The sequence below is a fragment of the Kogia breviceps genome, chromosome 15 (genome assembly GCF_026419965.1).
Source record: "Kogia breviceps isolate mKogBre1 chromosome 15, mKogBre1 haplotype 1, whole genome shotgun sequence".
Lineage (NCBI taxonomy): Eukaryota > Metazoa > Chordata > Mammalia > Artiodactyla > Physeteridae > Kogia > Kogia breviceps.
This window is the reverse complement of record NC_081324.1, coordinates 82,673,499-82,700,630: the sequence shown is the minus strand read 5'-3', so window position 1 is coordinate 82,700,630 and position 27,132 is coordinate 82,673,499. Positions and strand designations below refer to the sequence as shown.

At 49.0% G+C, this 27,132-nt stretch overlaps 1 protein-coding gene across 4 annotated transcripts in view; it reads right to left on the bottom strand.

Annotated features, from left to right (window-relative positions):
- MLXIP (MLX interacting protein) overlaps positions 1-25,812 on the bottom strand; it is a 62,556-nt gene extending 36,744 nt beyond the window's left edge. For 2 of the 4 annotated variants that reach the window (XM_059040736.2, XM_067014413.1), the window contains exon 1: positions 25,293-25,786. In XM_059040736.2, the coding sequence (XP_058896719.1) occupies positions 25,293-25,705 (413 nt within the window). In that variant the 5' untranslated portion in view covers positions 25,706-25,786. Of the gene's footprint in view, positions 1-25,292 lie in introns of all 4 variants that reach the window. The other 2 variants (XM_067014412.1, XM_067014414.1) reach the window with 2 other exon arrangements.
- Between the last annotated feature and the right edge of the window lie 1,320 nt (positions 25,813-27,132).

The window sequence follows — 27,132 nt, the reverse complement described above, 5'->3', positions numbered from 1 at the left end:
AGGGGACAAAGAGAGAATGACTCTTAGGGGTGGGTGATGAGCAAAGGTCCTTGAGAGCCAGAGAGAACTACCATTCAGAGATTAGATACGCGGTTCTTCAATGAAAACGCAATCGAATCCCACCAGTATCGGCGGCACGGATACAACTGTCTCTCTTTTTTTATTAGCACTATTTCACTCTTCACCACAGACGAGTATCTACGTGGTAGAAAAGGCTAACAGCTCGTGAACAGGAACTGAAGCCTCCCATCCTCTGCACTCCCAGCCTCCTGAGCAAGAAAAAACACCACCGGGAGCTGATCACTCACCCCTAACCGCGGCTCTCAGGCCCCCCCTTCACCGCAATGTCCCTTGTCAAGCACCACTCAGGCAGACCAGCCAGGGGAAACCTGGGAGAGGGCGGGAGGGAGAGAGGAAAAACCCGAGAAGGAATGCTGAGGATGCAGTTCTGAACCCGGCAGGTGCGCCAGGAGAAAGCAGACAGGACTGCGGGCTTATATTTTAGGTCGTGTCGCTGAAGGCTAAGCCTCTTTCAGTTCAAAGCCCATAATTCTATCAATCTAGAAGAATAAAGACTAATGAAAGGTACCAAGTGAGAAACGATTACCCTAGAATGATGGGAAGGCAGCGAGAAGGCAACTGGGACATTTTAAAAGGGGAAGGCCAGAGTGTTCATTCCTCAGCTCTTTATAAGGTACAGAGAAATACATGTTTCAAAAAAAGCCTGCAACGCCACTTGCTTTCACAGCCGGGAAGCAAACACATCCATAACTGTACGGGAGAAATCATCTGCAGGCCAGGAAGTGAAACCTCCCAGCAGTATTTGTCAAGAGCCCGCGATGTGTCAGGCTCTGTGTGGAGGACTGGGCAACAAAGCTGGTCCCGGGCTCTTAATGCTCGGACCTTACAAGCTAACGGGAAAGACAGAAATGTCTTCCTTCGAGGGAGCGAAGGCGTGTGTGCAGTGTACGGAAACACAAGGCAGGGTGCTCGACGGTGGGTCCAGGACAGCTTCCTCAAGTAGGATGCCTGAGCCGAGTCTCCACGATGGGCAGGAGTTAACCAGGGAAAGGGAATGTAGAGAAAAAGCGTTTCAAGCAGGAGGAATAAAGAGGTCCTTCTCAAAATATCAGCAGTTTTGACTTCTGGTCCCCTCCCTCCTCCGTCCTTAGCTTTGATGAGAGGAGTTAAGATAAGAGCATGGGTTGTTTGGAGCCTTAAGGACCAAAGTCTCGATCTCACTGCTGCCTCCCCTTTGCCAGAGGGCTGTGATCAGCTACAGCAGTTATGATCTTGGAAAAATAAGAGGCAGCTATGGAAAGTCAGTGCGTCCATATCTCACATTTGGGTTAAGTGCAATTTTCTGAATCTGCAGTCCAAAAAGATGATAGAACAGGAAGGAAGAGCTAGCTTCTCATACCAGTTATTTAAATAAAGCAGAACGAGAAAGTGTGGGGGAGAGAGGGAGAGGAAGGAAAAACGGGGAGAGTAGGGTTTAGGAAAGGGACGTTTGGAAAGAAATCTCTTGTATTATTGGGCGTTTCAATATATAAAAGTGAAAAATCTCTTCTAAATCAAAAAATCAAGAAGCAAAGTTAGAAGATCAGTGCCAAACTGAGAGAAAGACTGAAAAAAAGTTACTGCATAAGGAGTTCTACGAAATCAGTTACGCTCCCCAAATTACTAGTAACTGCATGGAGAAAAACATACCTTTACAATGAAGAGAGCTGGCAGTTACCTGTAACCCAACAATCCGATTTGGTGTCACTAACAGTGGGGCACCCTGACACGGTGTACCTTCCACGTGACTGTGCAAAGCACACTTGTCAAAAATGTCGAACCTAAATCTAATCAAGCCTTCGGGGCCTACCATGTGGTTTACAGGACATACAGGACCCAGAGGAACACGTTAAACAAAACAAAAAACAAATACGGACTGTAGGACGTTGTTCAGGACAACTGGACTGGTCACTTCCAAAAGTCAATGCCAAGAGGGAAAAGGCAGAGTGATTTTTCTACTTTAAAAGAGACTAAAGAGATGAAAACCAAAGGCATAGTGTAAGCCTTGACTGAATCCTGATTCATAAAAACCAGTTACAAAAGACATTTTGACTGGAGAAATTTTAATACAGACTGGATGTTATATAAATTAATATTTTTTGGCATGGAAATGACATAATGGTTATGAAATGAAATGCCTTTATTTTTAGGAATAAAATGTCATGATGTCTCCAACTTTTTTCCCGGAACCATTTGAAAGTAAGAAGACACATACATAAAGCAAGTATGGCAAAAGCTAGCAAATGTGAGCTACGTAGGTGGTGGTTATAAAGGTGATGGTTGCACCTTTATTTCAACTTTTCTGTTACAATTTTTTAATAATAAAAAGTTGGAAAAAAATGGAAAAGGAAAGACCCACATCCCAACTAAAAAAAGAAAGAGCAAACTGGAAGAACTAAAAGGAAATTCACAAATATAAAATAAATGGTCAAATTCAGGGAACAAAAAACTCACTAGAGATCAAAGAAACGCAAATTAAAACACCAGAGATGCCATTTTTTTTTGGCCTATCAGATTAACAGAGTTTTGAACGCACAGTAATGATGGTACACAAAATTTCTGTAAAGGTACAGCTATTTTGAAAAAGGATTTTTTAAAAATTAATTATTTAATTTATTTATTTTTGGCTGCATTGGGTCTTCGTTGTTGCGTGTGTGCTTTCTCTAGTTGCGGTAAGCAGGGGCTTCTCTTGTTTCAGAGCACAGGCTCTAGGCGCCCGGGCTTCAGTAGTTTGACTCGTGGCTCTAGAGCGCAGGCTCAGTAGTTGTGGCGCACAGGCTTAGCTGCTCCGTGGCATGTGGGATCTTCCCAGACCGGGGGTCAAACCCATGTCCCCAGCATTGGCAGGCGGATTCTTCTTTTTTTTTTTTTTTTTTTTTTTTGGGGTACGCGGGCCTCTCACTGTTGTGGCCTCTCCCGCTGCGGAGCACGGGCTCCGGACGCACAGGCTCAGCGGCCATGGCTCACGGGCCCAGCCACTCCACGGCATGAGGGATCTTCCCGGACCGGGGCACGAACCCGTGTCCCCTGCATCGGCAGGCGGACTCTCAACCGCTGCGCCACCAGGGAAGCCCGGCAGGCAGATTCTTAACCACTGTGCCACCAGGGAAGTCCCAAGGTACTGCCATTTTGGAAAACAGTTTGGCAGTTTCTTATGAAGTTAAACATACACTTACATATGACCCAGCATTTACCCAAGAGAAATAAAAATATACGTTCACACCAAGGTTGGTACAGAAACATTCAAACCCATGCAACAATACTGATACAAGTAGCATCAGAGATGAGTCTTAAAAATATGCTGAACAAAAGAAGTCAGGCAAAAAGTGTATATACTGTATGATTCCATTTACACAAAACACAGGACAAATCTAATCTATAGTGAGAGAGAGATGGGGAGGAATACCTGGAAAGGATCTGGGTGAACCTTCTGGGGTGATGGAAATGTCCTATATCTGGACTGCAGTGATTACACATGTGAATACCTTTGTCAAAATTATATAACTGCGCATTTAAAAGTGTGAATTTTATTGTTTACATATTAAACCTCAACAGAGCTGATTTAAAATTTAAAATTACAGCAATGACAACCCAGAGCTGGGGAGAATGTGGGGGAATGGGCTCTTGTACACTGCTAGTGGGAATATTAGTTGGTAAGCCTTTTCTTTTTAGGAGGTAACAGCTTTATTGGGACATAATTCACATACAATTCACTCATTTGAAGCGTACAATTCAAACAGTGTACTTGTGTACTCACAGAGTTGTGCAACTATCACCACAATCAAATTTAGACCCTCTTCACCACCTCAAAAAAATATGCTGTAACCCTTAGTCATCAGCTCCCAAACCTAAGCAACTACTAATCCACTTTCTTTTTTTTTCTTTCTTTTGCGGTACGCGGGCCTCTCACTATTGTGGCCCCTCCCGTTGCGGAGCACAGGCTCCGGACGCGCAGGCTCAGCGGCCACGGCTCACGGGCTCAGCCGCTCCGCGGCACGTGGGATCCTCCCGGACCGGGGCAGGAACCCGTGTCCCCCGCACCGGCAGGCGGACTCTCAACCGCTGCACCACCAGGGAAGCCCCCGTGCTTTTTTGTTTTTTTAAGTATTTACTTATTTTATTTAGCTTTTTGGCTGCGTTGGGTCTTCGCTGTGGCGTGCAGGCTTCTCTCTAGTTGTGGCGTGTGGGTTTTCTCTCTCTAGTTGTGGCGTGAGGGCTCCAGGGCGCATGGGGTCTGTAGTTTGCGGCACGCGGGCTCTAGTTGTGGCGCGCCAGCTGAGTAGTTGCTTAGCTGCCCCACGGCATGTGGGATCTTAGTTCCCTGAGCAGGAATCGAACCCGCATCCCCTGCATTGGAAGGTGGATTCTTTACCACTGGCCCGCCAGGGAAGTCCCCCACTTCCTATTTCTCTGGATGTGCCCATTCTGCACAGTTCATATAATTGGAATCATACAATGTGTGGCTTTTTGTGACTGGCTTCTTCCACTTAGCGTGTTTTCAAGGTTCATCCACGTTAGAGAAAGTGCTTCATTCCATTTCACGGCTAATATTCCACTGTATGGAAATATCACATTCTGTTTATTTATTCATTAGCTGATGGGCATTTTAACTGTTTCCACCTTTCGGTTACGATGAATAATGCTACTAAGAACATTCGTGTACAAGTTTTTATATGGACATATGCTGTCATTTCTCTCAGGTACATACCTAGGAGTGCAACTGCTGGGGCAAATGGCACCTCTATGTTCAATTTTTTTTTTTTATTTAAATTTTTGGCCACAGGGCATGTGGGATCTTAGTTCCCCAACCAGGGATTGAACCCACACCCCCTGCAGTGGAAGCGCGAAGTCTTAACCACTGGACCGCCAGGGAAGTCCCTATGTTCAATTTTTTAGGAACTACTGGGCTGTTCTCCAAAGGCTGCACTATTTTACATTCCCACCAGCAGTGTAGGAAGATTCCAATCTCTCCACACCCTTGGCAACATTTATCACAACCTAGTGCGTGTAAGGCAGTATCTCAGTGTGTGTGTGTGGGGGGGGGGGTTTGTAAAGATTTTTTTTGACGTGGACCATTTTTTAAAGTCTTTATTGAATTTGTTACAATACTGTTTCTGTTTTATGCTTTGGTGTTTTGGCCACAAGGCATATGGGATCCTAGCTCCCCGACGAGGGATTGAACCTGCACCCCCTGCATTGGAAGGCGAAGTCTTAACCACTGGACCACCAGCGTTCTCTGATGATTAACAGTGTTGAACATCTTTTCATGTGTTTATTGGTCTTCTGTATATCTTTGGAGAACTACCTATTCAAGTTCTTTGCCTGCTTTCAATTGGGCTGTTTGTCTTTTTATTTTTGAGTTGAGCGTTCTTTATATACTCTAGATACATATCCCTTATTACATGTATGATTTGCAAATACTTTCTCCCATTCTGGAGGTTGTCTCTTCCAATCGGTACAACTTCTGAAAACCAGTCTGGCAACATATATCAAAGATTTCAGTGTGAATGCTCTTTGATCTTACAGTTTTACTTTTAAGAGTTTATCTTAAGAAAATAGTTAAAGAAGTAGAATGAGAAAAGCTATAAACAAGAACACTCATCAAAGTACTTCTTTTTTTTTTTTTTTTTTTTTTTTTTTTTTTTTTTTTGGTGCTAGGCGGGCCTCTCACTGTTGTGGCCTCTCCCATTGCAGAGCACAGGCTCCGGACGAGCAGGCTCAGCGGCCATGGCTCACGGGCCCAGCCGCTCCGCGGCATGTGGGATCTTCCCAGACTAGGCCCAGCCGCTCCGCGGCATGTGGGATCTTCCCAGACCAGGGCACGAACCCGTGTCCCCTGCATCGGCAGGCGGATTCTCAACCACTACGCCACCAGGGAAGCCCCAAAGTACTTCTTAAACTGAATCTCAACCCTTACCTCACACCATACGCAAAAATTAACTCAAAATGGAGCACAGTCCTAAATGTAAGAGCTAAAACTATAAAACTTCTGGAAGAAAACATAGGAAAAAATCTTAGAGGCCCTGGGTTTGGCAAGATTTATTAAATAGGACACAGAAAGTATGAACCATTTAAAAAAACATGCATTGGACTTGATCAAAATTTAAAACTTTTGCTCTTCAAAAAACAACTGAAAATGAAGGGTACAGGTCTATTTTTACCTATACAGGCACAGAAAAAAGTAAAAAGGGCACAGTGACAAAATAAAGTAAATAAATCCAAGAAGAACGTCTCAGAGGATGCTGCTCTTTTCTTTCTATCTTTCTGAAATGTCTAAATTCTCCATCTGACAATGAGTATGCATTTCTATATAATAAGGAGAAGGGCTGGAGAGGACCCTCCATAAAACTATTTCCATTCTGAAAAGGGGAAAAAGTGAATTTCCTTCTGATAAGTAATAGAAAGTAATAGTTAATTAGCCAGGCGACAGAGTTTACCATTGTGATTTGGAGTTATTATTTTTTTTATTTGCCACATTTCAGAAATGAGAATAAACTGTAATTTTCTTAAGAGCTTAATATTCTTAAGATTTGCAGATAATTTCTTTCATACAAACAAGTTAACCTGGTCAACAAATTTCAGTGATGTAACTGGATAATAATGGCTTAAAATTACACTGTAAAAGAAGTTTATATGTATAGCATTATTCGCAACTATCTGGAGCTTAATCTAGTTGTATCAAAGTAAGCAAAAATAATTCAAGACAGATAGTAAAGGTCTGTGCAATTGACTCAGAGAGTCTCTAAACCCTCACTAAGTTAATTACTCTCATTTTACACTCAATTTAACAAGTTATGCAAACGGCAAACCAACAGAAAACGAGAGGCACCAGACAAAAAGGGAGAGTAAACTCACTGCAGAAAAAGTGGCAGCCAGCAGACTGCAGGAGCCGATCATTAAAGATTTGAAAACTCAACTCACAAGGGAGGCCGAGACGGTTGAGCAGAGAAGTAAACATACCCGATCAGTGCAACTTCATCAAGAAGTCACTATGGCACCAACACTACAATAAGTAACATTCAGAAATAGATTTCTAAATAATCAAACGTTACAATAGACTAAGTATGTTCAAGAAAGCAGTGATTATTATGCATTTGAGAGGGATTTCCATTTCCCATTAAGAATGGTTAATTTTATAAAAGAGATGATTAATGAAGTAAACAACAGTGATCTGGAAAACCGGCTTATATCAAAGGAAGCTCTAGTCCTTACGAGAAGGGCAAATAAATGAGTCAGTTTTGCAAACATATTTTAATAGCTATCCACCCAACTTTAATACCACAAAACTCAAAGGACTGAACTAAAGAAGTAATTTAGCTCCATCGATAGATTCTTCTGTGCTCCCCAAAGTACACCATGTAGGTGGTTTCCAATCTCTGAGGAAGAACTAACGCTGTGGATAAGGTCATTTTACATCGCCCCCTCCCATCCGTCCGGCTCTGTCCTCCTCGTAGAATCTCCTTGCCTTTGCATCTCCGTCTCTGAGAAAAATCACTCTAACTCGCCAGTCTGGGGCCAGGGTCATTGAAAAAAAAATGGTTTCTCATACTCCGCATTTCTCCTAAGTTCTTCAAATGTCATATTGCGACCACACTGCATTTGGAGAGCTATCAATTCAGGTGCAGGAAAGTGAAGTTCCCGACTCTGGAAGCAAATGGAGGTGGCTGTCTTTCCTACGTGAGCTCCTTCACTGCAATGGGAGTTCCTGCTGTCCTCACCCAGAGGCTGGGATTTCCACAAACACAGCTGGATCTGACTAATCTGACCACACAAACGCGAAACTGAAAGAGGGGCAGAGGTAAGACACCGCAAGCTAATCAGCAGCAGAAAGAACCGAAACACTGAGTGTCTGTCCCAGGCTCAGGCGACTGTGTCTGGGAGTCCAGCCAGAGGAGTGACTCGCTCTTTGGATTAACTCCGCAGCTCGAGCTATCATACATGACAGGGGCAGGCGGCAGGCTAACGGGTCGGCAGGGAGGTCAGCTGGGCAGCAGCGCAGCAGGCAGGGAACCTGGCCGGGACAGGTGAGCGCCAAGGGGGGCTGAGGCCCTGAGCAGGCAGCCTGATTCCTAAAAGCTCCACTCCTCCAAGAGGCCACGATGGCCGCGCCCCAGCTGGGGTCCAGGAGTGGCCTGGGATGCCCGCCGACCAGGAGACTGTCTGCTCCGGATGGGTGACTGGTGTGCAGCCGAGCAGAGAGGGCAAAGGAGAGCAGTTTCTCCCCTGAGGACCGGGCAGCCCTCCCCCCACCTCCCCCGCTGGCAGCCCTCCCCCCACCTCCCCCGCTGGAACGCGGCTGCCGGGGAAGAATAACAGCCCCGTTTCAGAGCGCTGAAGCGATGGGGCCATTCAGACCGAACCAACTGGTACTTTACTCCAAACGACGACGGTTTTGTCAGAAGATGGCAGCAGCCCACCAAATGCTGCACTCCCCTCCTCACTTCTACCCCTGACTGCGAGGCACCATGCTAAAAAGAGGGAAAAAAGTTACACACATCAACCAACATGGGCCAACGCACGCGACTCAACACAGGCAGGCCAGCTGCCATTCAGTGCTGACACATCACCGGAGCCGGCTGCTGTGCGGCCGTGGAGCTCCTACTCCAGGGACATATTTGAGTCTCACATACTGATGCACTTCCAGCCATCCCAGACAACAAAGAACACAGCGCTGAAATGTCAAGTTTTTCTACGGTGCCGCTGGGTCACTGTTGCAGTCGATCAGGGAGGGCAGCACAGCCACCCAAGACCTCAACTGCAGCTCCTGAGCCGCGGTGGCCGCTCCCAGCTTCACAGGAGCCTGAAAGCTGTTACCCTCTAGGACAGGGAGCAGAAGAAATTTTCTCTGCAGGTAAGAATTGAGGGCTGAGAGGGACCAGGAGATTACAGTATTTCTCGTACCACACCCTGCCCTGCTCACTTCCCCCATACTTTACCAATCAGTGGCCATCACCTCAAACCCTCCCGCAAACACACCCACCGCTCCAAGGAGCCAGCAATCGGCATAGAACAGAGACAAGCAAACAAAGTTATTGGGGCAAAAAGCAGCTGGCTACACACAGGCTGAGCCAGCTCAACTGTAATCAGTAGGTCCTCCTCTGGTAGGCTGCTCCACCAGAGAAGCATCTGGAGGAGGCCGTACCCACCACAGCGAAGTTTCCCCAGCACCACCTGCCTGCTGGCTCTCAGGGACTGTGCAAGGACATCAGCAAGGACAAGCCAGGGGCTGAGCTCAGGAGTGGGCTCCTTGCTTTTCTGAGAAGGCGTTTTTCCCATGGAACAAAGTCTTCTGCCAACGTTTCTCGTGGGGGAAAAAAATCATGAATTTCAAAGCCAGAAGGAAATAGAGACTGGTCCAATAAATAGGGAACCAGCCTGGGAGAGTGCCAGGAGGCTGGGGCCAGGCTCTGCTGGGGCAGGAGGCGGAGGCCACAGTAAGGAGCTCTGGGCCAGAATGTACCCGGTGGCCCCAGACGTCACAGGGGCAGCCTAACCTCGCCACTGGGCCTAGGGAGTCATAATGACCTGATCCAGCGTTTAAAACGTCACCAAAGGCCTCTTGTCTTGGCTCAGCCCCTCTGCCACCACTCTGTCACCAGTGTGGGTGCTCGGATAGACGGAACCACAGAAGCCCCATCAGTGATCCCGCTGACAAGTAAGGCTGCAGAAAAGCCAGAAATCAGCATCACTGGACTGGATGCAACAGAAAGCATTTAAATTGTTTTCCAGAGAGTTGAGTCAGCTTTCCCTTCCATATGCCGAGTCACACCAGCGTCTGGTTTGTGACTCGCAGGAACATGCATCCACTCGACTCCCCACCTCAGGTGAGCTCGCCACAGCTGGGCAGACTCACAGCTGGAATCACTACCTTCCGTGAAGCTCAAAGCTCTCCCTGCCTCTGGAACCACAAAAAAGCCAAGCGATGGCATCCACCTGCTGGCATGCGTGCCGGAGCCCTGGCCTCGGGGCGTGAACTTGCAGGCTCAGCCCGGGGCCAGGCATGCTGCTGCGGGGTGTGTCAGACGCCTTCCGCCGTGTCCCCTGCCCTTCTGCAGGCTGAGAACGCAACCAGCCTTTCTCCCTGCAGCCTGAGGCACAGACAAAGGCTGCTGCTGAGCTGCATACCTGTCACCACCGCCCCCCCACACACCTCATCCATGCGGGCAGGAGGGTGGGACAGGCCAGGCCAGGGGCCTTTTTTCCAGAGTCCTGCCGAAAGGTTCCCAGGTAAATGGTTCTTTCTGTCAGGAAGGAGGAAGAGGCAGAGGAACATTTTCAGAGAAAGCAGGGATATGATAAGATAAATAGAACGGGGGCTCAGAAACACAAAAATATCGTGAAATATTCTCAATGACCACCCGAGAGGGTTTCAATAAATAACAGTACATTTCATTGTGTGGACAATGAAATACTATTCAGCCACTAAAAAATACTGCAGATGCGTATTTGGGGACTTGGAAAGGTGTTCACAACCTATTAAATAGAAAAACAAAATACACTTATCCTGCCAAAAAACCAAAAACCCCACAAGGTCTGGAAGGATAAACACCAGGGAACTGACAGTGGTTTTCTGTGGGTGTTGGGATTTTTTTTTTTTTCTTCCCCTGGAAGGAAACCCAGAAATACAGTCAAATTCCAAAAAGTAAGGTGCTAAGCTTTGAAGAGTACTTCCCCAATTTCTCAGTGAGCGTGCTTAACTGCACCCCTGAGAAGTACAAATTCTATTTCAATCGGGCTTAGAAGCAAAGTCATGGCCTTTAAGAACCATAAAGCTATCTGGCAACAGCTTTATAGATCAGATCAAATACAAACAGAAAATCCAAGAGCTGGAAAGGCTCAGAACGTGTGCAGGGCGGCTGCATGGGAACGTGTGTGAGTGTGTGTGTTGCGGGGAGAGTTCAAAGCAAGCATGTCCATTCCTTTCTTGACCACCTAAAGTACACGTACACACACAAGTGCACACGGGCACGTACACACTTAACCGTGGAAGCAAAGCCAGAAGCACACGCAGCGCAACGTCACGTGCACAGGTTAGAAACGTCAAACAAGAGCCAAGCGAGAGGCCTCCTCAGGCTAACTCCAAGTTATAATTTTGTTTCAACTACAACCGAATCAACTGTCTGGAGTTAAGTCAAATGATTATCCCTTTCCTCCACCCCAGAACCACCCTATGAAAACAGCCCCACCCCAGGCAAGGCACAGTGGCGAAGTTTAGGGGTTAACAGTCAGAAATGGAATGTAAAGCTATGAGTAACCTACCGTCCAATAACTTCACAAAATGGAGAGTCAACCCTCCACCTCCAAGTCAAGATTATTTAAAATAATTGCCCTAGTTCCTCATAACTCAGAGTAACTGTCTACCAGGAGCATGTATAGCTCTGGGGTTTACCGGGAGCATAGTCTTAGATTTTGTATTCAGAAGATGATGGTCCTGTGATCATATTAACTTCAACACAGCATGAAGGGACGCTAAGAGTAAGAACACCGAACAGGACTTTCCTTGTGCCAGGGCTGACCGGCGGCAAACGGCACCACACACCCCTTCGTCCCTTAGGCCAAGACTCACTTCTAAACTAGATGCAACCGATATTAAACTCATTTCCCCAGAATTCCTAATACCCGAACTCAGACATTAGGTAGAAACTGAAATGTAGAGTTCACATACAAATTCAGATTTCTTCCAATTTTCAAATATGCCAGACCGTGTAACGCTGAGCTCACATTCCCAAATAGCAAAAGTCGCCTGTAGCTGAGTGATAGCCGCCCCCTTTAGACCAGGCACATACCCTCCAGTTCACCACAGACCCCTCCACTCCCTGTTGCCCTTCCGTCACCCAGGCCCAGTCAATTGCAGGTTATGCTCGCATGGTTTTCATAATAAAGAAATGTTTCTCTGTAACCATGACTATATCAAAAGTAGGAAGATAAAAGACAGCAAATGTCCTCTTTGCCTTACCGATGGCCACTTTATTTCCTGGTCCTTTGGGCATTTGACTTTGTGACCCCTGACCCAGACAATGTTAAAAGAAAAAAAGGTCTTATCAGGATAACCTTAGGGTGATTTGCCAAGCTATGAGGTAACTTGGAGAGCCGAATTCCTGAGTCGATGTTAATCTAGGGGAAATGTCCAGGACAGGTCACCTTCCCAAACAGTCTCTCATTTACTGTACACAGAAGAGATGGAAGATAGAGAGTCATGGAATTTCTAGACACTGACATATTTAGGATCTTCAAGATCATATCGTCCAGTGCTTCCCAAGTAAGACTCCCTAAAGATAATGCTGAAAACCCAAACTGTTTGGATTTTTTTTTTAAGTAACAGCTTTACTGAGACATAATTTACACACCATGAAATTCACCTTTTAAAAATGTTCACTGGTTTCTAGTATATTCACAATGTTGTGTAACCATCACCGTTCCCTAATTTTAGAACATTTGCATCACTCCTTCAAAATACCCTGGTGACACAGTGGTTAAGAATCCACCTGCCAATGCAGGGGACACGGGTTCGAGCCCTGGTCCAGGAAGATCCCACATGCCGTGGAGCAACTAAGCCCATGTGCACAACTACTGAGCCTGTGTTCTAGGCCCGTGAGCCACAACTACTGAGCATGCGTGCCACAACTACTGAAGTCCGTGCAACCAGAGCCCGTGCTCCACAACAAGAGAAGCCACTGCAATGAGAAGCCCGGGTATCACAACCAAGAGTAGCCCCTGCTCGCCACAACTAGAGAAAAGCCCACGCACAGCAACAAAGGCCTAACAAACACAGCCAAAAATTAATTAATTAATTAAAAAAAAAAAACCCATACCCATTGGCAGTGACCATCCACCCTTCCCTCCCCCAGCAACCACTCCTCCACTTTCCGCCTTATGGGTTTGCCTAATCTGGACATTTCGTACAAATGGGATCACAGCATGTGGTCCACTGTGACTAGTTCCTTTCATTCGGCAAAATGTTTCCAAGGTTCATCCATGTTTGCAGCATGTGTCAGGACTTCATTCCAAAAGTTGTTTTCAATATTTTCAAACGTATTTATTTGTCCATGATAAAGCCAGGTGGCCACTGTTTACATAATGTGATTTTCTCATTGTTCTAACATTATGAACATTTTCAAACATACAGAAAAATTGAAAGCATTAGATGGTGAACGCCCATGCACCCACCACCTGAATGCTACGATTACCACTTTGATGTATTTACTTTATCAAAATTCATCTACCCACCCAACAACCCATCCTATTTTGCTTAAGCAGTGGTTCTCAAAGTGTGATTTGGAGACCCCTGAGGGCCCCTGAGACCCCTTCTGGGTCCAGGATATCAAAACTATTTTCAAAATAATACTAAGAGGTTATTTTCCTTTTCCACTCTCATTCGCTCAAGAATGGTGAGGTTTTCCAGACGTTCGATGCTGCAGCAGAGGAATGCAAAAGCAGATACGGGGATCCCGCTGCCTCCGAACTGCGCATTAACTAAGAGATTTGCAAATGGGTAAAACAATGCCATGCTTCTCACTATGTTTTTCGAAAATAGTTGTTCTATATAAAGATGTTATTTATGTTAACATGGTAAATGGGGTTTATTATTTTTTTAAGTACTTTAACAAATATTTTTACTTTTTCTCAGTTTTCATTTCTAATATAGTGAACATCGATATAATCCACAAACAAAAGCTCTTTGGGGTTCTCAATATTTAAGAGCACAAAGAGGTCCTGAGACCAAAAAGTTTGAGAGCCACTATTTTTTTTTTTTTTTTTTTTTGGTGGTATGTGGGCCTCTCACTGCTGTGGCCTCTCCCGTTGCGGAGCACAGGCTCCGGACGCTCAGGCTCAGCGGCCACGGCTCACGGGCCCAGCCGCTCCGCGGCACGTGGGATCTTCCCGGACCAGGGCACGAACCCGTGTCCCTGGCATCGGCAGGCGGACGCGCAACCACTGCGCCACCAGGGAAGCCCAGAGAGCCACTATTTCAGAGCATTTCAAAGATAAGATGCTGACATCAGTACACTTCGTCCCTGAGTTCAACATTTGTCAACGGTTCTTTTTGTTTTGGGTGAGATTTACACATAATAAAATGCACAAATCTTGAGTGTACCATTCACAGAGTTCTGACAAATGTATATACAGCCCCTTCATGTTATAAAACGTGACCATCATTCTAAAAGGTTCTTTCCTGCTTCTCACCAGCCAGTCCCCTCTTCAACCTCCCTCACAGGCAGGGACTGGTCTGATTTTTTTTCACCGTAGATTAGCTTCGCCTATTCTAGAACTTCATATAAATGGAATCAGTACATAATCTTTTGGGTAAGGCTTGTGTCACTTGACGTAATGTTTCTGAGATTCATCTGTGTTGCTGCACATACCAGTAGTTTGTTCCTTTTTATTGCTGAATACAATTTGTTTCTAAGGCTATGTCTCTCAAAAACATAAGGTCCATGGAAGAAAAATAAGAATGGTAACCATGATTCTAGTCTAACCCCTCCCTTCCCCTCTCCCTCTTTTTCTTTCTTTACGGTTAAGGACACCCAGACTTATAAGGCTAAGGGATATGCTGCCAACCAGTGGCACCACTATGCAGTGGTGTTGAGTCCATCACCTTTCCACCATATTCACTGCCATTTCCTGTTCTCACCTTGTGAGGAAGTTCCTAGCTGAATCTGCAAGAGACCTTTCCTACAGGAAATGGAAAGTCAACATCCAAATAGTGAAGCTACTAGGCTTCCCTCAGAAACTTGCCTGTCAATGAATAGATAAGCAAAATGTAGTATATAGACACAGTGGAATACAGTCCAGGAATAAAGAGGAACAAAATATGGATATGTGTTATAAACATGGATGAACCTTGCACACATTACACCAAGCGAAAAAAGCCAGACGCATAAGACCACATACAGTATGATTCCATTTATATGAAATGTCCAGAAAAGGCACAGACAAGCAGATTATAGACATAGAAAGCAGATTAATGGTTGTCTGGGGCTAAAGTGGGAACCAGGATTAAACGTAAAAGGGCAGGAGGGATCTTAGTAGGGTGATGGAATGTTCTCAAACTGGATTGCGATAATGACCGCACAACAAAAAAAGAAATCAATGAACTGCACACTTACAATGACTGCATCTTATGGTACATGAATATATCTTGATAAAGCTGTTAACAACAACAACAACAAAAACTTGTCTGTACAAGTGGAAGAAAGAGTCTTGCTCCAAGGCAGAGAATGATCCATTTAATAATTTAAAGAACAAAGGAGGCAATGTAAAAGACCCCGCTACTCAACTGGAAAATAGTTGTTTAAAACAGCAAGCTAGGGGCTTCCCTGGTGGCGCAGCGGTTGAGAGTCCGCCTGCCGATGCAGGGGACACGGGTTCGTGCCCCGGTCCGGGAAGATGCCACATGCCGCGGAGCGGCTGGGCCCGTGAGCCATGGCCGCTGAGCCTGCGCGTCCGGAGCCTGTGCTCCGCAGCAGGAGAGGACACAACAGTGAGAGGCCCACGTACCACACACACAAAAAAAAGCAAAAAAAAAAAAAAAAACCCAGCAAGCTAATATAATCATATACTGTTTTAAGAATTCGCTGAAAGTGTTTCACTTTATAAATTTATTTATTTATTTATTTTTGGCTGTGTTGGGTCTTTGTTGCTGCACGCGGGCTTTCCTCTAGTTGCGGCGAGTGGGAGCTACTCTTCGTTGTGCTGAGGGGCTTCTCATTGCGGTGGCTTCTCTTGTTGCAGAGCACCGGCTCAGCACGTGGGCTTCAGTAGTTGTGGCACTTGGGCTCAGTCATTGTGGCACTAGGGCTTACTGGCTCTACGGCACGTGGGATCTTCACAGACCAGGGCTCGAACCCGTGTCCCCTGCATTGGTAGGTGGATTCCTAACCACTGAGCTACCAGGGAAGCCCTTGGTTGTTTTTTAAAAAGCCAGAATATTGGGTAAATATCTAGAAACTAGGTTAATCCTCCTACTTTCTACATAAGAAGCTGTTTTTGTTTTGATGACTGTTTGTTCCATGGTGACTGAGCAAAAGAGGCTGCCTTCTCCCCTCTGCCACGAGCCACAGAGGGAAGAGGCGGTGACTAGCTTTCAAGAGAGACCCTCCCGTGCACAGAATATCCCTCAACAGTGTAACTCTGCTCACAAAATCCCCATGGGGTCCCCTCTGCGCCGCTTCTCCCTGCTGGCCCTTTACGGGCTCTTTACTCCCTGGCCTCACTCTTCACTGTTCCCCGATCGGATTCTCTATGTTCACTTCTGAGACTCAAAAGCTATCGACAAGGAATTCAGTTTCTGGAATCATTTTTCCAGATCTTGTACGTTCTTCTGGAGCTACCAAATAACCTCTTCTACACTGCCTCCTTCTAGAAGGTTTGTCTGACGGTGCAGTTTGACCCCAAACACATTAGGAATGCTAGATCTGGAGAAGTTTCCTCGTAGGGCATGCAAGACCGGGCGGTCCTCCTCTACCACAATCAGACCCAAGTGGGTAAAACATATCGTTCGGGATATGATAGTATATATTTCACAGGAAAAAAAAACAACAAAAACCTGCCATCCCAAATACAAGCTCAAAACGCCAAAACCTCCCATGGCCAACTGGCCCCTCATGAGGCACGACAGGGGTTAGGGAGGCAAGACCGAGCAGCGGGACAGAAGAAAGAAGCCCGGCGCCCGGACTGGTCTACACCGGTCGGGGCTAAGTGGAGAACTGCTCTGGCGGCAGGGAGGACCCCTCCGGATACCACGGTGTCCCCCGACGCTGACGGCCCCTCGCAGCCTCTTCCCGGGGAGCTGCTCCGCCCACGGCCCCCGGGGCCAAGTTTGGTGCGCAGCGCGACACAGCAGGGTCCTCAGCACCGCTCACGCCAGCCACGCGGCTGACGGGGCTCCCTCGGCTTCCTCGTGTCGGTCACGGCCCCCGCGGCTCAGGCCAAAACCCTCAGGGTCCCGGCTGATTCTCTCCTTACATCCCCTAGATCCGATCCGGCGTCAAGCCCAAACCCGCCCTGAATCCGCGCACGTCCCGCCACCTCCGCCGCCCGCGCGCTGGGGCCCACGTGCTCTCCCCTGCCCTCCGTCCCCCCGTCCCCGCTGAGCAGCCTCAACGAGCCGCTCCCCGGAGCAATGAGCAACCACCCTGACCTCCTCCCACCCAGCAGGCCCCTTCCCTCCTCTTCCCCCACCACTCTCCCCGCCCTCAACGTTCTAGCCACGCTGGCCTTCTTCCTAGCCCGGGATGTGCCAAATTCATTCCACCTTGGGCCTCTGCCTCGGGCTCTTCCGCCGCCTGGAATGACTGCCCACGTCTGGTTCCCACTCGCCGCTCAGGTTTCAGTCCAACCTGAAATGTCACCTCGTCAGGACATTTCTCCGACCCGCCGAGATACAGTGTCCCCCACCCTGCCCGCCCCATCACTTTCCATCTCCCAGCGCCTTTTATGTTCTTTATTGCAGTAACGATATAAACCTGATTCGCACACTGAACCCCCCAACTGACAACAAACGCCATGATTTTGCAATACCTCTAAGTCAGCTCATGGTGCTGTACACCTTAAATGTGTACAGGGCTGTATGTCACCTATATCTCAATAAAACTGAAAGAAAAGAAAGAATATAAACGCCGTGAAGGCACATGACTAATCGGTCCTGGGTACTACTGTACCCCGAAGGGCTAGAACAGTGCCTGGCACACAACAGAGGCCTGATTAACACTTCTTAAAGGAAAGGGCACCCTGTCCAAAGGCCAGGGCTCCACTCATGCTCTGGGGTCCCTGAGGTTCTGCTCAGAGAGGGAGGGCGCTGCTGGTCTCCTTCTCAAGTACCTGAATTGGAGACGATGGACTAATTTAATTAGACAATTGGCAAACAGCACTGACAGTAATGGGAAGCTTTAAGCAGGTCTGTGTGCGAAACACAGGCCACGGGCGAGCTCCAGTCAGGCAGACGCAGAAGCTGCCGTGAGCAAGAGCTTTGAAGCAGAGAAGAGCAGGGCAGCAGGTGAGGGCGCCAGCTGGAAGCAGAAGATCCCAAAGAAAAGCAGAGCCCGAGAGAGGAGCTGAGTCACTTGATGGGGGTGAACCTTAAGGAAAGGGCAAGCTCTCCCTGCCGAGGGCCCACAGTGCCCTGGGACCCAACTCCAGTGTCCACTGAAGTCCGGCAGTCCTGGTAACCCCGGAGGTTCACGGGAGTACCAGCACCCTTCCTGATCCCCGCAATAAACCCCCATTACATGCGCTAGCACCAGAGGGTCCCTGATCCACGCGGCCAAAAGAGCTCTGCCTACAACTCAAGCCCTGTGGCCTGGAATTCTAACCACAGACAGAATTCCAACAAGATAGAAAATACCTAAGATATTTGCTGTCTGAACTGCACATTTTATACCCAAGAAGTAACTCAATTCTGGGGAACAGGAGCTCACACTCTGAATTTTTCATCAGCCATATAAGAATCCTTAAAGATAAGTACTATTAACTTTCTACAATACCCTACTCTAGAAACTGTGCTAGGAAACCATGATAAGACCACTTTACAGACTTTCTTTTATATCGAGGGCCCTCCTATCACTAGATCCCCTGAAGTGGTGCCTCATACACTCAGCACAGCTTGACATAACTGCAGGGTGGGCTGCCATGCTCTCCTGTGAGGGAAGAAGCCTTCAGAAAGACTTTTATACTTGTGTTATGTGCTTAAAAACATCACCTCGAGAAACTTTTGAAACCAGTCTGTATTAGTTTCCTATTGCTGCTGTAACAAATGACCACAAAATGAGTGGCTTAGGACAACACAAATTTACTGTCTCACAGTTCTGGAGGTCAGAAGTCTGAAGTGGGTCTCTGGGGCTAAAATCAAGATGTCAGCAGCGCTGGGTTCCTTCTGAGGACTCCAGGGGAGAATCTGTCTCCTTGCCTCTTCAAGCCTCTAAAGGCTGCCCATATTCCTTAGCTCGTGGCCCCTTCCCTCCATCTTCCAAGTCCTTCTCCGGCTGCTCCCTCCCTGCTTCTCTCTTCTGCTTCCTCATCTACTTTGAAGGACCCTTGTGATTGATTACACTGGGCCCACCCACATAATCCAAAATAATCTCCCCATTTTAAAGGCAGCGGATTAGCAACCCTAATTCCTCTTTGCCACGTAACCTAACATATTCACAGGTCCCGGGGATTAGGATGTGGACGTCTTGAGGGGCCACTCATCTGCCTACAGCCCTGGTCCGTGTGGGTCACAACACAAACACTACCCAGCAAAACAACACTCGCTGTCCCACTCCACACCAACACCCCTAAAGCACTGTTCCACAGAGGGCGCATCTGTCTTTGCAGAGCTGAAGATAAACAGGGTTCACCAGAGGCAAGTTTCTGACGTTGGCCGTTAGGCCCCTGAGCTTCACTTTTCAATTCCATATATAGTTCTTAGCCACCCAGTATGTGCCAGACAACTGTTAGGCTCCGTGGGAAAGTCAAAGGTGAAGAGAGCAGGAATCTTGGGAAGTCAGGTCTATGGAAGAATACCACACTGAACCAAAAAGGTCGTGGGTTCGCAGAGGATCGTGACACATTCACTCCCTTTGAGAGCGACGGCAGGGCCACAGTCTTGAAGGAGAGGCAGGATTTTACCAGTGGGGAAGGGCATGGAGCTGCCGGAGGGCATTTGTTTTCCCCATCTTGGTTTCTCGCGCCTTACATTCCTAGAGGAGCGGGCACTTTCACCTCCTCCCTTACAGAACTGCAGGCTTCTGTGAGCAGATGACGGTGGTGACTTTTCAACTCCTTTTCAGCACCCAGAGACACCGCCTTGGACAAGCGCTGCCTCACCTCCCAGCAACAGTGCAAACTAACTTCTGTGCTCAGGTTTTCTTTCCTTTTTTTTTTTTTTTTTTTTTTTAAAGTTTTAAAAATAGGAAAATTCCATCATCACCTGCCTGAGAGGGTTATCGTGACTTAGGATAACTAGAGACTCCAGTAGGGCGGTAGCTGCTCAGCTGGTGCGAAATTTTCTTCCTTCCTCCCCCACCCTAGCAAATGAACCCCCTCCACCCTCCCCTCCAACCCCTTCCCCGGGCTCTTCCCAACTCGATCACCCTTCTTCGCCCTTCCATCAGGACAGCAATCAGCCATTCAGCCTCCACATCTCCTGCAGAAAAAGGAAATTTGGTCCTGGACTACCAACAAGGAAAAGATAGGCAAAAGGAACTCCGGGGCTTCCTGCACGATTTCTGACAGTTAACACGGGGAAGGGGAGACGGGTGTGAAGCCCCAATGTCAGGGGAAACTGTCCACACTGATCCCGATTATGCAAACACACACACACGCACACACACGCGTGCACACACGCGTGCGCACACACACACACGCACACACTGGCTTCAGCGCCCTGCTTGGTGCTGCCGTTGGACCCGGTTCACGTTGTTTATCACAGCCCTTGCTAACTGTTTTACAACTGTCTGTTTATCTGTCCCCCACCCCAGGTTTGTGAGTTCCTGGAGGACAGAGACGGTCTTTTCTCATCTCTGTAGCCCACACTCCCATCTCAGTGCGGCCCTTTAACGGACACCATACTATGATTAAAGACCAAAGAAAGCGCAAGAGAAGAGAAACTGCTTCTCTTCAGCATGGTTGCAAAAGAATAAAACTAACTTAGTCATTTGTGTGAATGGTTCCCATTTACAGCTAGTTATAGCACCTAGGATTAGAAAGTTCCTCTATGGAAAACTTAAAACTTGGAGGACAAGGGCTTCCCTGTTGGCACAGTGACTGAGAGTCCACCTGCCGATGCGCGGGGACACGGGTTCGTGCCCCGGTCCGGGAGGATCCCGCGGAGCGGCTGGGCCTGTGAGCCGTGGCCGCTGAGCCTGCGCACAGGCTCCGCAGCAGGAGAAGCCACAGCAGTGAGAGGCCCGCGTACCGCAAAAAAAAAAAAAAAAAAAAAAACTTGGAGGACGAGATGCTCTAAACCTTTAATCCTTGGGGATCGGGAACAGAGGGTTACTATACATACGTATACAGGGTTACGTTCTAGAAACTTGTATCCCAAGGCTATCTTACAGGTCCAAATTAAAAGGTCTCCTCAAATATCCACTGGAGCAGAAATCTACTGTCCAGAAAGCTACTGCTTATCTTTAAATACATAACAGGACTGTCTCTCCCCCCTCCCCGCAGACATTCACACCAAGGCTCCCTAATAAATAGTTACATAAAAAGAGAAGCGATGATGGGCTTCCCTGGTGGCGCAGCGGTTGAGAGTCCACCTGCCGATGCAGGAGATACGGGTTCGTGCCCCGGTCCAGGAGGATCCCACGTGCCGCGGAGCGGCTGGGCCCGTGAGCCATGGCCGCTGAGCCTGCGCGTCTGGAGCCTGTGCTCCGCAACGGGAGAGGCCACAACAGTGAGAGGCCCGCATACCACGAAAAAAATAAGAGAGAAGCGATGGGCTTCCCTCGTGGTGCAGTGGCTGGGAGTCCACCTGACATTGCAGGGGACATGGGTTCAAGCCCTGGTCCAGGAGGATTCCACGTGCCACGGAACAACTGGGCCTGTGCACCATGGCTACTGAGCCTGCACTCTAGAGTCCGTAGGCCACAACTGCTGAGCCAACACTCTAGAGCCTGCGAGCCACAACTACTGAAGCCCACTCACCTAGAGCCCGTGCTCCGCAGCAGGAGAGGCCACCGCAATGAGAGGCCCGCACACCGCAATATAGAGTGGGCCCCGCTGGCCACAACTACAGAAAGCCTGTTCCCAACGCAGCCAAAAATAACGTAAATTTTTAAAAAAAAGAGAGAGGAGAAGCGAAACCAAAACCAACCACAAAAAGCTACCTACTAGATGTGTTCAGAATCCACGTGGGTGACTTACACGTGTGGCATTCCTCGCAGTGTTAAGAGGGCAAGAACCATGAACTACGTTCTAGCGCACCCAGCTCCTCTGTGGGGCCTTAGAAATATGGACAAACCAAGAATGCATCCATTTAGCATTTGGCAGGCAGGCATTTGAAAGCCACACTAAAGACCCCAGTCAGATACGTTATTTCCCTCAGTTTACAGATGAGAAACTTGGGTTCCTAATACATGTCAGCTGAATGAGGACACAGAATGGATTCAGCCCATTAAACCTCCTCTTGCCTCTTATTTGTCAGGTACTAGACACATTCACAGACATTATCTCAGTTAATCCTCACTTCCACCCTGCAGGGGAGCTTTATCCTCTCTGTTTTACAGTGGCAGACAGGAAGCCTTAGAGAAGGTAAGCCGTGAACTTCTAAGCTCTGCCTTCAGGAGAGGCGACATCTTCCCCTCCCAAAGGTCCCAGTAATTGAACACACACTGTGGGACCAAAGCAAGATGCTTCACTACGGGGCTTCTTAGCATCACGGTGTGGGAAGGACGCGGATGCCAGCTGCGTGAAGCTGGCATCCATCCGCACTGTCCCTTGCCCAGGTGGACCACGGGGCACATTCCCACCTAGTCCCAACTCCTCAAAGACCCTATTCCCCCACCCGAAGTCAGTCTCGCCAAAGACCCTTCAGGAGTTCAGGACTTTGCATGTTCAGGAACAGATCATATTCAGAGTCCCTAGGCCAATTCACACGACTGGGGAAAAAACAACCACAACTTCCCCTGCACTTAGTTCCTCCCCCAAAGAGCTGTTGAGCCTCATCTGGAAACAGCTGGGAGGCAGCAGTTAACAGGAAACCAAACCAAAAAAAAAAGCACAGAGTGTACCAGGGAGAGTTAGGCGGCTAGAACGAAGAGGCCAGGGGACAGACGGGAAGTTGAAGTTAGAAAGAGCCTAGGCCACAAACAGTCAGACAGAAGAGGAGGCCCAGCTGGCCTTCCTCTCAGCCCCAGGAGCAGAAAACCTGGAAAACAGTGGTGAAGGCTCACACCGCACTGAAAGGGAAGTTAGGCCACCTCTGAGGTTGACTCTTCTTTCCTCCCTGCCCCCCATATTTCAACCCCCATTCTCTGAAAGCCAGCTAGTGGTCGTGCAGGACAGCTGAGGTCAGAAACTCACTTCTGTTCTCATGCTGCTTTCCGGGCCAGAGGCTACAGCCCAGACAACTGGTTTTGAGTCACTCCTCTGTCAATCTGTACCCGGGTTCCACACTGCCAACTAAACTCTGGGGCCATCCAAACGAGCCCCACGAGGAGACACAAAGAGCATCTTCCTGAAAAATTGCTAGATGGACACATATCAGGGACGTGCAGTGGCAGGACCCTGCATGGGGAATGAGAGCAAAGCAGGACAGCCAAAGGGGCCGGACGTCTTGAAGAACAAGGTAAGCCTCAAACCAAACCAAGGTGCATTTTGCAACCAAGAAAGTTAAATGAGCAATGGACAGTTGCCAAAATATTTTTGAAAGAAGTGAAAAAAAATACCATTACTAAAATTCTTTGGTGTTATTTAATAATAAGCCTTTAGGTTATCCAAACTGAGGGCAAAGCGGGGAGACTGGTTTATTTTTCCTTTAGCAGAGCTTAGGTGAGTGCTTTCGAGCCCATGCCTCCTGCTACTCAATCAACCATTCTCTGTACGCGGAGAAGTTTATATTAAAATAAAGAAGAGGATTAAGTTCGCTTAATAAAGCACATTCCTGTCTTTCACCTCCAACTTTGTTTGAAAGGGCGCTCTCACACTGTAGCATATGCTACAATCTAGTTGCGTTTGATCCCAATGAAGTGCTCAAAATTTGACGCCGGGTTAGCAGGGCTAAACGAGGGCAGAGGGCTGCAATCTCAATGCCGTTTGGTTTAAAAAAAAAAACCAGAACATCTTCACAGGCTCAGTGCCAGCTCAAACTGGCAAGACCAGAGAATCAGAGCAGAGCCTAACCAATGTGCCACGCACCGGGGGTTGGAGGAGAGCTCTGGGTAATGTAATGCAGCCATGTGGCAAACAAACCATCAGGGAAGCCTTCAAGAGAGGAAATGGGGGCGGGAAGAGTGGGGTGCGCTTCAGGAACAAAACAAAGGAACAAGTTGACTAATCATTTATTCCAGAGGGGAAAATGCCACCCGGAGCCATGTATATCTAGTGTTTCAACTTCAGGTAAATGTGTTCCTTGGATATATTTGGGGCTCCCTACTCTCCAAAAATGGGGGGGGGGGCGAGGGTAACGTTCCTACTCTCTTTACACTGTTTCGGGAGTCTCCAAGGAAATGTTCCCTGCGCTGCCTGCAGACCAGACCTGAGACAACCCCAGCCAGTCCAGTTACTACTGCAGTAACCTCCACTCTGCGGAGATCCTATCATGAGCTTTGGGCAGGGCTGGGCTGCTCTGTTCTGCAGCTAGTCCACAGAAGTTCTGTTGCTGAGGCAGAAATTATCTGAAGCAAACACCTACCAAACACACCGAGAAAGGGAGAGTGGAAGGACATGTTAACCCATGAGGACCACGCATTTCTGTGACTTAGAAAAAAGGGATCTCCGCCTAGAGCCGGAGCCACAGGTCAGGATGGTGCCTGGGATGCCTGCCCTAAACACTGACATCTCCATATAACGTTTCAGAGCCAGCCAAAGAACCCTCCAACTTGCCAGGAGGACAGCCTGCACCTCCAAGAGCTGTGGCTCCAAGTCTTCCTAGGAGGCAGCCAGGGCCGCTCCGAAGTTGGGGGAGGGCTTCCCAATAAAGGGTATGTGAAAGGACCCAGCCTCCCTCTGCTGGGTCAATAAGAAAAGTAGCTCACACTTCTGGAGCAACTAACTATGTGCCAGGCACTGGAATAAGCACTTTACCTATCTCGTTCCATCCCCACAGCAGCCAATGGAGGCAGACACTACTGTCATCCCCTCCATAAAGGAGGAAACAGCCTTGGAAATTTGACTCAACTATTAAATACTGGAACCAGCGACTTTAAGCCACCCTGGACAGGTGGTCTTAACCACTACTGGCAATCGCTGGAAACACACAAAGCTTTGGGGGAAGGGTGGATAAAGTCGCGTAACACAAGGTACAGTCTGTATTTACACCTTTTTCTTACCCGAAATCGGTGGCCTCGGAATTGGAGGTGAGGGCCTGGATGGCGAACGTGAAGCCGGAAGAACCCAAGCCCTGCTGACAGGGAAGAGGCCAGGACCCCCGCCCCTCTCGCTTCCACTAGGGACCCCAGACCCATAAAGCCTCCCGAAGAGGTAAGACCCAAAGGGAATGCCTGAAGCCAAGGTCCCCAGGCGGCCCAGCCCTCCACGTTTGTTTTGTCAAAGGGAGTCCCGCTCGAGAGGTGGGGCCGGCCGGGTCCTACCTGTAGGCCAGGGTCATGCACTCGAAGAGCTTGGTGAGCGAGGCGTCGATGGACAGGTGGCAGGAGCTGGTCTTGCCGAAGCTGTAGGTCTGGCACGTCTGCTTGTTGACCGTGTCGAAATCGTAGCCCTTCTTGGGCGGGTGCTCGCGGTGCGGCGACGACACCATGAAGTGGCCGCTGTGGATGATCTGCTGGCGGCGCGGAGGCTCTTCGCTGCCCGACCCGGCCTTGGGCGGCAGTGGCGCGGCGCTCGCGTGGCCCCGGGCCGGGGTGGCCGCGCCGCAGGCGGGCGGCGGAGACGGCTCATCCGTGTCCGAGTCGTCGTCGTCCTCGGGCACCTGGGGCTTGAGCAGCACCGCGCGGCCCCGGCTGCGGGGCCGGCGCAGGGAGCACATGAACACGTCGGCGGCCATGGGGGGGCCCGGCCGGGGGCATTCCCCAGAGCCCGGGGCGACGCGGGCGAGCAAGGGTGACGGGGCGCCGGCCCGGCCCGGCCCGCGCGCCGACTAACCGCGAGCGCGCGGCGGGGCGGGAGGGGGAGGGCACGGGCCGTCAGGGCCGCCTCGGCGCCGGCCCCGGCGTGACGTCACCGGCGCGTCTCGGCCAATCGGGTGCCCGCTTCGGCCTCTTAAAGGCGCAGGGGAACCTTTCCGTCTCTGGGCGGACAAAAAACGGGGGGACAGGGGTAGGCGGAGGCCACGCCTCCCGGCCCCGCCCCTCGCCACCCCCTTCCCTCCGGGGTGCTGCGGGACTTGGTAACCGGGCGGTGCCACTCTCCAGTGTCTTGGCCTAGGAGAGGCGTTGGCCGAGCGGGCCGTGCCGATCCCGCCCCACGCTCCGGGGAATCGTTCTGCGGCCTCGGCGCTGGCCGGGCGGGCGCTCCACGTGGTGGGTTGGGGTGGCGCTCCTTCCGTCTCCCAGGCCCTACAGGGCCCGGAACTGTGGCTCTTCACAGATGTTGCTGGGCGCTGTGGGTTTTGTCCCCATTTTATTGATAAAACTGAGTCGCTAAATACCAAAGGGATTTTTCTAACGCGAAATCAAGCTTCACTGGACTTTCCTGGTGGCGCAGTGGTTAAGAACCCGCCTGCCAATGCAGGGGGATACTGGTTCGAGCCCCGGTCTGGGAAGATCCCGTATGACGTGGAGCAACCAAGCCCGCGAGCCACAACTACTGAGCCCACGTGCCACAACTAGTGAAGCCTGGGCGCCTAGAGCCTGTGCTCTGCAACAAGAAAAGCCCCTGCTCTCCACAACTAGAGAAAGCCCACGCTCAGCAACGAAGACCCAACGAACGCAGCCAAAAATTAATGAATTAGTTAATTTAAAAAAGAAAGATCACTAACGCTTCTCACCTCCACAAAGGTGGAACCTGCCTTTTTAGTCAACGTTACTTAAGGCACTTTCCCAGGGCATCGCAACTAGTACGTGACAGAGACACTAAAACTCAAAATACTGTCATTATTGCTAAGAACTTAAATTTGGAGGGCGAACCAGCCCCTAAACAATTCCAATTCTGAGCCACAGTTGTCTTCTCTGTCAAGTGGGGAATGATTCCTATGTCTCAGAAAGTTGTGATAGTTAAAAAATGACTATAAAGTACTTAGCACAGTGCCTAGCAAAGAATGAGCGCTGAGTATTAAATGGACTACAGACGGAAGAAACCGAAGCAGCCAGACCAGAGGCACCTAGAAATTGCCAATACTCAACCACTTTTGACTATAGAAACAGCAATTTCATATGGTCCAAGCTGAGAGTTGACATTTATAGAAAGCTGTCAAGGGGCTCAAAGCCAGCCTGGGGTGGGGGCCACGTAGGGACGGTAGGGGATGACAGGGCC